Genomic DNA, 12,183 nt, shown 5'->3' on the forward strand with positions numbered 1-12,183 from the left:
TACGTTAATATAGCTTGCTGTTTTAAACGATAAATTAACGTGAAAAAGAACATGGATGAGGCGTGTCGATTATTTTCAGTGCAAGATTGGAAATTGGTTGATCGCAACGCAAATTATTTATATTTTGGAAAATTCCATATATTTAAAAACTTTGGAGCTCGATTCTCATGAAAAACTAATAAACTGTTCTACTTAAAAAAAATTAAGTAAGATTTTGCGTTCAGCACATAATTTGTCATAAGAGAAAATCGGAATTTTTGTCAGCCTTATTTGCCACACATTTTGGAACTCTTCCTTCAACATATACCACAATGTGGTATTACCACATATTAGCGAGACGCACCCACTTTATGGATGGCACCTTACATTAATTTAGATAAACTGAGACAACATTTTCAGCCATAACATTCGTTTTTGGTTTTCTGTCTCGATCGTGTCGTGTGGCCAAATTCGCCAATTCATCGTGACCACTACAATAATACACGATATTGTTCCTCCACCTTTGCGGATTTTTTTTTCGACTTTCTCATAATTTGCCCTTAAGATACTGTGATTGTCGTTGAGTGCGATCTCATAGTTCGTATTTCATCGTTATACACAGTTTCCTGCACAGCGGCAAATATTTTAAGCGTTATTCGAACACCCCTGCGTGACACATGTTTCGCGTCCTTGAAGAACTACCACCAAATCAATCATTGGGCCCTGAACCTCAACCATCAACAATTATCAGTTACCATTCCGTTTACATACGTAGTAAAAGTAAGAGTGTTTACAGGACAATGACTTGTCGAAGAATCATTTGCTTTCAGACGGAACTGCAAAGATTTGTTTTTGATCTGTAAACTTATCTCGTCCAACTTTATGCACTCACCACTAGTGTGATAGAGTTCGGCAAACACGTGAGTTCGGGCTTCCCTTCTCATTTCGCAACTTGGGCTTATTTCTTTTCCTGTTGATTTTCCAACGTTGTCGTCAGATCTTGCCACCGAATACCTAATGCTACCAGTTGTGCTATCAAAGTGTAAACCCATTCAGTCTACTGTGCTGAGTTGTAGCATGATAGTCCGATTCACAGATTTGCCTAAGAGGAGCCATCAGATTGCACAAGTCACTATCAAGATTTATGCGGTGGTGCTGAGATAGCGCTAAGATAGTGAGCTGTTGCTGATAAAGGGATGTGATGGTAATGATCTTCACCTGTCTGGGGTGAAGATCTCAGGATCAGTTCGACTTCTGATGGCACTCGGGGTGGAGGTGAACTCTGAGTGGTTTGGTTAATAGATAAAGTACTGAAACAATGTTTGGCAGTGGAATACTGGATGCTGGGATCGACCAGGCTGATGAGAATCCGAAGAGGGTCCCGCTAGAGAGATCCATCTCAGAATACAGTGAACGTGATGTGCAGTGCGGTTTTTGGGTGTGTCGTGGACGGTTCTGGCAAAGGCTGGCCAGCAAGAAATTGTACGTGTTCTTGTTCGGAATAGTTGGATGTTTGTTTGGTTCCACTACAGCATATTTCTACGGAACGTTAACTACGGTTGAGAAGAGCATACAGATTTCTTCAAAAAATGCGGGAATCATCACGGCAGGATCAGATCTCTCATTCGTGCTATCGTCCTTGTTCCTCTCGTATTATGCTTCCAACAAAAGGAAGCCGCTGTGGATTGCCATGGGGATCACAAGCATGGGACTGTCCTGCTTCGTAAATGCACTACCTCACTTTCTATTTGGACCCAATGTGGATGAGCTTATGCAAAATGTGGGGAATGTTACAGTGGGAGCAACAAAAATGACAGATAATTTGTGTAGAATGAATAGAGCACCACCTGATTGTTCAACAGATATTGGGAACTTACGACCTCAATTGCTTCTATTTTTGGGAAGCTTCCTCTCTGGCATTGGTAGCTCACTGTATTTCACATTAGGATTAACCTACCTGGATGACAATGTTCGAAAAGAGAAAGTACCATTCCTGTCCAGCCTGTCGGCTTTTGGAAGGAGATTGGGCCCTATGCTGGGCTATTCTATGGCTGCTCTATGCTTGAAGTATTTCGTCTTCCCGGGCGTTGATCCAGGTTATGGGACATCGGATCCCAGATGGATTGGTGCGTGGTGGACAGGGTGGATTGCACTTGGGGTTGCCCTATTCTTGGTGGCTCCTATTTTCGGTGAGTAAAGGAAAAAAAATCATAAATTACTCGTTGAAAACAAATCCTTAATGTTTCAGCTGGGTTTCCCAAAATTCTTCCTCGAGCTGCTGAGCGGAAGTCATTGTCACGGCAAGCTAGCCGACTAAGTGGAGCAACCGTTGAAGAAACTGAGCCGGAAACGTCTTTCTCTGACCTCCTACTTACGATAAAGCGATTGGTCACCAACAAAGCATACGTATTCAATAATACGGCTAGCATTTTCTACTTTTTTGGATACATGCCTTACTTCCTGTTTCAAGCCAAGTACATTGAAATCCAATATCGGCTGACTCCGTCGCAAGCAAAGTGAGTTGAAGTTTGTGTGAACTATTGGAGATCGATTCTAATAAAACTTTTTAATTACAGTATGGTGACGGGAAGTACATCGCTGGTATTCTCCGCTTTGGGAATTTTAATAGCCGGAGCAGTGATCCAAAAGATCAAACCGACATCGAGGCAGTTGACGGGTTGGAACATTTTCACTAGTATATGCTCTGCTGGACTCATAGTGATGTACGCCGTATTTGGTTGCAATGAAATTAATAACTCATCGATTGTGAGCAAGTACGCGGTCTAACATACTAAAATGGGTTAACAATGCTAATCACAAATATTTCTTTCAGTTCTCAAGATGTCAGCTGCAATGTTGGTTGCAATTGCGACTTCATCAAATATGCTCCAATTTGTGGAAGCGATGGAAATACTTACCTGTCTCCATGCCATGCAGGCTGTAAAGAGCAAATTAAGCAACTCAATGGCACGATCGTAAATATCCCTTTATCTTTATTCAAGTTCGTCTACAAACATATTCTTTATCTTTCGCAGCTCTACTCAGAATGCTCGTGTATTCAGGGCTCCCTTAACTCCTCGTACGCGTTCTCCTATTCGACGCAATTTGAAAATTCGAGCTCATCGGACCCATCAACTTTGGTAGGAACGGCCATTTCCGGTAGCTGCCCTGTAAACTGCATGACTCCGTTTTACATGTTCCTGATAATGGTGTGCTTGAATAAGTTTATCGGTGGTACTGAATCAGCAGCTAACTTTTTGGTTGGATTACGCTGTGTTGAAGAACGAGACAAGGCAATTTCACTGGGATTTTCAATGGCCATCAATACGTTGTTCTCCTTTCTGCCGGCCCCCATCATATTTGGAATGATCATCGATCGAACGTGTGTCCTGTGGGGTCGGACATGCTCGAAACAAGGAAACTGCTGGCTCTACGATGGACAATCTCTGCGGACATCGATGAATTACACATCAGCTGCTCTGGTCATAGTGGGGACTTGTTTCGACGTGGGCACCTGGTGGTATTCTAAAAATTTCAAAATCTTCGATGAAAAGGAGCACAAATCCAGCGACGCTGGTCAACAAGATGCTTCGGAAGCGGAAGCGGCAGAACCATTCACTATAAACGGTGTCGAACGGACTGAATTGACTGTATTGATGAAGGAACAAAACGAGCGAGAATAAAGCGACTACTTTTAGTGCCCAATTTAGTACGAAAGCGAAGAATATTATGGTCCAGTTGCTGCTGCCCTCAAGGTTATGACGGCTTGTGTGAATCTGTTTGTTATGATAAGCACGATAGCGGTTGAATGAAATATTTACTCTGATGAACGCGCAAAAAGACAGTTATCTTACCCAATCGAGGGTACAGCGTCTCAGCTAGCAAATGTTTTAGGGATTCTTTGCTTGCATTAGGCGCTGTTAATGAATGACGTAGAGTGAAATTTGGCCATCTCATATTATATCATGCTCCCTCTCTGTAAACTTGTAAATTGATAGGACTGTACGCAGAATATAAGTTCAGTCCGTATCAGAATAATTTATGCCCTGTTCTCTTGCAGTTCACATAGGGTACCGAGCCACTTGGGCAGTGGCTTCTATTTTGTACACTGTCCGCTATAACTCAGTCTATTTTGAACTAATTTTCACAATTTCTGGACCGCAGTTGGATAGGTATAGTATCTAGCCGTGTACAAAATTTCAAGCCAATCGTACCCTGACCATTTCAAAGTTTGTTTTTACTTAAAATTATCGCAAATTATAATATTTCTTGGTGAATAGAAAAAATGACGTCAAATGACAGAGAAGATGCACTAACTATTCCTTATCACAGTTTGTAAAGGTTTTTTTTATCAACGAACTGTATCATGTCAAGTCTAATAAGGGACAGGTCTCACAGCCCCCAGATTGTGCATGGTGCATACTGGACCAGATCACGCAATAAAAAAAAATATTCAGGCCATGAAGATGAAGCATTGAGTTTAAGGAAAAACGTCCCAGAGTCTCAGTTCAACATTGCACCAGAACATTCAATGCACAAATCTCCAAATGTAAATAACTAATGATAGTGCAATTTTGATTTCGTTCATGCTCACTTGTCATAAGTTTAAAATAAGGAGGCAAAGTGTGTTGGTTTAAGTTTTTATGAGATTTACCCAAGCAGAAGAGAATAGCAAAATAATAACTACAAAATAACATAACTTGTTTTTATATCTTGTTTTGTTATTAATAACTTATCAAGGAATTACTTTTCCATAACATGTTTTGTTGGACAATCTTTTTTTGTTATTATCCAGCTATTGATATGCACCCATCAAACAACATTTAAATAACATGTTTTGTTATGGTACAAACTAAGTTATTATTGTGATATTGAGAGTGTACAAATATTTGATAAACAATATCACAACAATAACAAGTTTTTAAATTATAACTACAACATTAGAGGTTTACTTTCTTTACAGCATTCCGTGCATATTATCTCATTATTCTAATCATTATTCTTGTCAGCTTATCATTTTTTGTATCCAGTTACATATAGTCGTATCCATTTCATACACAACCTCAGAATGTTGTAATACTTGGTGGTTTAGTAGTTCCTCGAAAATAGTTAGACTCATTTTTTATAAATCGCAATGAGGATAACTCTATTTAAAGAGTGGTCCAAAAATTTAGCTTTTGGCTTATTATCAATAACTTTTAAATATCATATTTTGTTATTGAAATGTTTTAAAAGTCATGGTTATTAAGTTGTTAATGAAACAAACAAAACATGTTGTTTAATTAGTCTTCCTGGAACATTTTTTTCAATTTGATATTTGTTATTTTTCCGCTTATGACACACAAGTTTTTAACATAATATGTTATGTTAATAACATTAAAATAACGGATTTCATTACTCCGTTAGGCTGATACAAATTTAATTTTGACTTTTTGTCTCCCCCCCTCCTCTTTAAAAATTGTTGGCTAGATTTTGCATTTTGAGGGGTCAGATAAAAAATATTTATCAAAATATCGGGGTTTGGTAAAAATTCTTTATTTTAATTTTTTTTTCAAATTTTTCATTTTTTAAGTTTAAGTATGCCAATGTTTTCAATAGTTTTCTTTTTTCAATCAATTTGAAGAAACTTAGCCCCGATGACACCAAATTTGTAGGTCATTTGTATATTGCAATTTAGGTAGTTCAAACTTTGGAACGCAAGCCAGCTCGAAATTGAACGCAGCTTGAACAAATAGCAAGATTTGCAGCTGTAGAATGTCATAATTCCAAGTAACAATATGACTACACCGAGAAAAAGTTATACTCAAAATTTTGTATGGATCCGATTCAGTTTCGTTAAAAGTGGCACAAACCAAAACTGAGGTAGGTGTAGGTTACTCAATTTTGAGTTTCTGTTTTAGTCGATGAAGACTGAGTAAAGTCAACTCACGGCATTCAACAGCGACCGTGAGTTTCTTCTACTCAGTTTTCTGAGTAACTTTGAAGCATGTTTTCTGTTGTTAATAGATATTTCTTTCAAAATTTGATAATTTACGACCTCGGCAGCTAGTGATTTTCCTCGAAAACTTCTTTGTCAACACCACTTCACTAATTTCGGAAGTCGTGAACCACTTAATTTGCTTCAAAAAAGGAAAATTCTTCCCATTTTTCGTTTTTTATGCAGCCGCTGCTGTCCGCCACGAGAAACTATTGTTTTGCTTTTCGTTTATCTCCAAATCTGCTCACAGTTCAGAATATCGAAGGCATCACGTCAGTTAGGCTTTCATTTTTAAAATAGCCAAGGATTTTTCTGACCCGCATTGTTGGAAATCTCTTTACTGTGCACTAGTGCGCCCAGTTTTGGAAAATGCCTCCGTCATATGGCAACCGTACCACGTCACGTGGAGCCTAAGAATTGAACGTATTCAGAGACGGTTCACCCGCTTAGCATTGAGAAGTTTGCCTTGGAGAGATCCTGATAACTTGTCACCATATCCAGATAGATGCCGACTACTGGGGTTGGGGACCTTGGAGCGACGGCGAAAAGTACAGCAGTCGCTACTTGAAGCAAAACTACTTAATACTGAAATCGTTGCTCCAGCGTTGCTTTCTTCAGTAAATGCCGTGTTCCGACCATACATCTTCGACATTCGACATTACTGCAACCAACTTTCCCCCGGACCGTGTATGCGAGCCCTTCTCAGCGTGTATTCGTGCTTTTACAGATGTGGAGGAATCTTATATAAAATCGTAACAAATCTGTGTTAAATGTCGTTTAACTGTATGTAATATAAATTAATTTTATTCATTAAGACTAACATGTCAGATGAATTATTTAAAATACAAATACAAATATCGATTCACTCAATCTTTACTCAAAAATAAGTAAACGATAGCGGACGCGACGAACTAAGTAAGAGCACACCATTGTCATCAAGCGAGCTTACTCAGTTTTCGCCGATTCTTCGCGATCGACGAAACTGAGTTGACGTTACTCATCGACTGAGTACAAATATTTTTCGGTGTGGCCATCTTGCTTATATTCGATTTTTGCTAACAATGGGTGTATTGGATAATTAGAGAACATGAACGGAAAATAATCATTTCATGATAATGATATTCACTGTTTTAGAGGCGTATCAAATTAATGCTTCTACAATCCTAATAAATATTCACTGTAAAATTGAATGCGCTTATTATGAGCCTCAGAGCATAATAACTTCTAAAATATTACTTTGGAATTATCGCTTTCTACTTACAAATGATAACTCCTCCTTAACTTTTCTTCTCATTGAAGAAACTTCTGTGCAGTTTCGGGTTCGATTAGAACTTGATTGACTGTCCGTAGACTACTTCAGTATCGCCAGAACAGCTATACTAACAGGGTGTTGACTTATGAGACAAAATAAAATTCCCTGAGTTTTCTAGGTAGGGGAAAATTTTGAACGTTTTTATTCCAAAAATTAGATATTTAAAAAAAAATCTTGTTGTACAGAAGGAAAACCTTGAAAATTAAATAAAAAATGCGCATGATTCATTATTCAAAGGTTGCACAAAATCCCTGAATTTTTACAAAAACTTTTTTAACTTTTCCCAATATGACACATAAATGTGTTAAGGAATTTACTAGATTTTTCAGAGTTCTTTTGGATTACTTGCAATAAATTGCTTTGACATTTACACCTAATGGCTAGTTTCCACTTCGTACATACTGTGCAAAAAGATAAGACAAGTAATGGTCAAGTAATGATTCCGCTTCAAAATTTCTTGTGCAGTTCGCAGATGACGAGTAAGGAAAAAAGTGTAACAGTCATACCGCCTCCTGTGCGAATCAAATGGAGCTGTCACTTTTCCTTGCGGGAAAAATAGTCCGCGCTATTATTCCGTAAGGAGAAGTAACGTTTCTCCCCATACTGGATCAGTTGACATAATTACTTGCGGAAAAATGTGAAATTTTACTTGAGCGCACTACTTGGCAACAAGAAACTAAGCTTAAAATGTCATCCAAGCATTCTAAAAAAAAATCATGAAAAGGAAAAAGACATTCATTCCAATCAGTAATTCCACAGGCCGTATATTACGCTTGTATGGATTGCTGCACGAATTCATACTGGCCTGCTTACTCTCACACGAAATTTGACGTTTGAGCGGTGTCGACACCGCTCAAACCTCAAATTTTTAGTGAGAGTAAGCAGGCCAGCATAAATTCGTGCAGTGGACCATTTTGAAACTGAACTTAGATGTCTGTTCTCTTTGCTAGTAAGTAGTAGTGTAGTCATGTTGGAATTTTGAAATTCAGCCCCATCAGCCCACGATTTTTGCTTGAATTCCTTTTCCTTGTATATCTACCGCAATTTCTCCTTTATTTTTTTCCCCAGTTTCTAACAGAATTCCTCCCACGAGCTCGTCCTAAAAATTGTCAAAGTTTTTTTTTCTAGCTTTGTCCAAGTATAACCTAAGGTTTTTTGCGTATTTGCTTCCGTAGTTCCTTCTGAGATTTTTCGGTATTCTGTCGGGATTTCTGATAGTTATTCCTGGGATTTCTACTACAGTTGCTCCCAGAATTTCAGCAGAAGTTTTTCACGTGGGTTCTGCAAGAGTATGTACCACCCTGAATGTCTTCCATAGTTTCTCGTTGGATTCCCCCTGGAGATATTGCAAACATTTTCCCTAAGATCTTCAATAAATTTGTTTTAGTGGTTTCGGGATGGTTTTCCAAAAGTTTCTCTCGATATTTTTGCAGAAGTTTTTCCCGGGACTTCTTCCAGAGAGTTCTTCGACATTTCCCTTGGACTTGGTCCATAGTTCCTCCCGAGATTTCTTTAAGAGGTTTTAAGAGTTCCTTTCAAAATTTCCCTAATACTTCCTCCTGCGTTTGTTCCCAGAATTTTTCTTTCAAGATATCTCGAAAAAGCCTAGAAAAGGCTCTGAAAGAAATCACGGGAAGAACTCCATGAGAAATACCAGCAGTAGCTCCAGCAAAGATACCAGAACACACTCTGAAAAAGAAAAATCTTGGGAGGAAGTTCAGGGTAAATTGAGAAAAGCTCTGAGAGACATCCCAGGACCAACACCGGAAGGAATCATCTGAGAGAAGTCACGGGAGAAACTCCAAGAGAAATCTTGGGTGAAACTTCAAAACAAATCGTTCCTGCTGGAACACTGGAAGGAATCGCGGTTTCAAGAGGAATCCCCAGAGAAAACAGAAATTCCGCGTCAACATCTGCGATGTATCCTAAAAAAAACTCTTGTGGAGATCTCAGAATAAATCCTGGCAAAAAAACGGGAACTGGGAGCAATACCGGAAAAACCTCTGGAAGAAATTCTCTAAGAATTCCAGAAGACATCAATCGGGTTCCAGGAAACCTGGAAGATATTCAAGGAAAACTCCCAAAAAAAATGTGCGAACCGTGGAAAAATGGACATTTCCCAAGTTTTTAGTTTCATCCGAAGAGCGCACTCTGGAACTCCACAGAAAGTTTCAGAGCCTACAAAGCTTGATGTCGCACCCTGTCTAGTTAAATTGTCGGCGTTTTCATTTTCCAAAATTCCACAATGACCGGGCACCCAGTATAAAGTTACTTCGTTCCTACTGGCCAATTGCTTCAGAGAACTAGCTTTGATTGACACGTGAAAGCTTTTAGCACATTTAGAGCCGCCTGACTGTCCGAAAAAATACAGATCGTGGTAAACCTATAATTACTTTTCAGACAAATGTTGGCACACTCTAGAATGGCTTGAATTTCCGCCGCTTGAAATACAGTGTGACTGCATCCCATTGATATAGCCTTACTGATACCGGGGCATAAAACACCAGCTCCAGTATTTTCTCCCATCTTGGACCCATCAGTATAAAATACAATAGAACCTGGACGTAAACTTGGCCGACCAGCATCCCAAACATAGCGACATGGTTTCACCACTTTGAAGGGAACATCATATAGTTGGTCTTCGTTATCATCCAATCTTCTACTGTTTTTATGTCCAAGTCTTTGGTGATCCTCAAATGTCCAACAAGATACCCGTCTAGGACTTTATTGTAACGTATGAACTGCAGGGCATTTTCTGCCGCTTGTAGTTTAACAAATTGATGCAATGGCAGTAAATTGAGAAGGGCATCCAAAGCAACTGATGGAGTGCTTTTCATTGCTCCTGTCATAGATATACAAGCAAGTCTTTGTAGCTTACTTAGCTTCTTTTGACAGGTTACCTCATTTGTTTTGGGCCCCCAAACAAGTGAAGCATAAGTTATCTTAGGCCGGACTATTGCAGCATAGATCCAGTGAATCATGTCAGGTCTAAGACCTCAAGTTAAGTAAAGCTGGGAAAATTTTCCCGGCAGATTTGAAAGATTGAAAAAAAAACTCAATGCCCATTCGACCCTCGACGGCGTGAAGATTTCACAAGCTTTTTGATAGGCATTGGTCGACCATGCATGTCTTGCCTTATCCGAGTCCTGTTCTTCATCCGAATAAGGAATCAATTCTGGGAAGTGAGTTTTCATCATTACTTCCAATTTTTCAGAAGAATCAATAGTAAAACTGCCATCTTCTTTTTCAAGACTTCCAAGACCATTTGAATGGTCTTTCGAAAGGACTTTATGAAGCCTTGCAGCCGTAAGAGCGTTATTGATGTCTTCACATACCCGTCTCCAGTCCTTCCGTTTGGCTAGTCTTAATTCTCTGTTGTATTCTGTAAGGGCTTGTTTATACTGAACCCAATCAGATGTAACTTTTGCTCTATTGAACAACCGTCTAGATTTCTTCCTCAGATCTGCCAGCTTATCATTCCACCAAGGGACATCTCTGTTGGATGACCTCTGTTGGATTGGGCAGCTAGCATGATATGATGAAATCATTTTATCAATAATCTCATCAGAGGCATTTTTCAACTGTGAAACAGGCAAGATCTGCTCACCCTTATATGAATTTCCATTCAATAAATAAAAGTTGTACAGGTCCCAGTTAGTTTTCTTTGGGTTTCTATAGCTTTTAATTAAATTTGATCCGGCTTTATAATCGAACCTGATATGTTTGTGATCTGACAGTGATTCCTCATCAGAAACATGCCAGTTCGCGATCTTATCTGATAGCAGATAGCTACAAAGCGTAAGATCTAAAACTTCCTGTCAAATAGCATTAACAAAATTAGGAGAATTCCCTTTATTGCATATGTCTATGTTATTACACGAAAGGTAATTCAGGAGATCCTCACCTCTTTTATTAATATCTGTACTACTCCATTTGGTATGATGGGCATTTGCATTGTGCCCTATTACAAATTGGGCGTTTTTTGCAATAATTAACAAAACTTACGACCAAGACAAGGTGTCAGGCCCTGCGAGCCAGCCGTAAAAAAGACTAGCACCGGAAAATCAACAAGAGAAGAATGCGAACCGATACCAATGGCGACGGCCACAGCGACAAAAAGGGACTTGCGAATGGAAGCTTGGTACGTGGAACTGCATCTCAACTTCATCGGAAGCACCCTCATACTCGCCGATATACTGAAGGACCGCGGGTTCGGAATCGTAGCGCTGCAGGAGGTGTGTTGACAGGATCTATGGTGCGAACGTTTAGAGCAGGGGTTCCCAACCTTTTTGAGGTGGCGACCCACTTTAAGAATTGTCGAAACATCTGCGGCCCAATGATTAAAAAAAAAAAAATGAATTAAATGAATGAAACCGAGTTTCGTTGCCTGGAATTTACTGTGGGAGGGGGTTTCGACGGTCAATGATACGTTTTTTTTTATTCGACACTCACATTTCGTAAGCAATGATGTCATGTACATTTAATTTGAGTCATAGCTGAAAATTAGCGGCGCAGCCGAAAATTTTTTCTTCTGAAGGCGTTTTGTACTGAAAATTTGTTCCTAAAATTGTGGCGTTATACAAAATTAAAAATTTGAAAATTTGCACAAAATAGAATTAGAATTTTACAATTTTTTGGTAACATCGCGGCCCCCTTGGACTGGCTTCACGCCCCCCCAGGGGGCCGCGGACCACCGGTTGGGAACCCGTGGTTTAGAGGTAATCATACCAACTACCAGAGTTGCGGCAACACACGTGAGCTGGGAACAGCTTTTATAGTGATGGGCGACATGCAGAGGCGCGGGATCGATTGGTGGCCGATCGAAAAAAGAATGTGCAGGTTGAGGATCAAGGGCCGATTCTTCAACATTAGCATAATAAACGTGCACAGCCCTCACTCCGGAAGCACTGATGAT

At 39.4% G+C, this 12,183-nt stretch overlaps 1 protein-coding gene across 1 annotated transcript; it reads left to right on the forward strand.

Moving 5' to 3' along the window:
* The first annotated feature begins 1,180 nt into the window (after nucleotides 1-1,180).
* LOC109430556 (solute carrier organic anion transporter family member 74D) lies at nucleotides 1,181-3,688 on the forward strand. Its single transcript, XM_019706630.3, has 5 exons — nucleotides 1,181-2,168; nucleotides 2,228-2,495; nucleotides 2,556-2,753; nucleotides 2,813-2,954; nucleotides 3,015-3,688. Exons 1-5 carry the CDS (start codon nucleotides 1,298-1,300, stop codon nucleotides 3,660-3,662), a joined length of 2,127 nt encoding a protein of 708 aa, XP_019562175.2. The 5' UTR covers nucleotides 1,181-1,297; the 3' UTR covers nucleotides 3,663-3,688.
* The last annotated feature ends 8,495 nt before the right edge of the window (nucleotides 3,689-12,183 follow it).

Source organism: Aedes albopictus, chromosome 2, assembly GCF_035046485.1.
Source record: "Aedes albopictus strain Foshan chromosome 2, AalbF5, whole genome shotgun sequence".
NCBI lineage: Eukaryota > Metazoa > Arthropoda > Insecta > Diptera > Culicidae > Aedes > Aedes albopictus.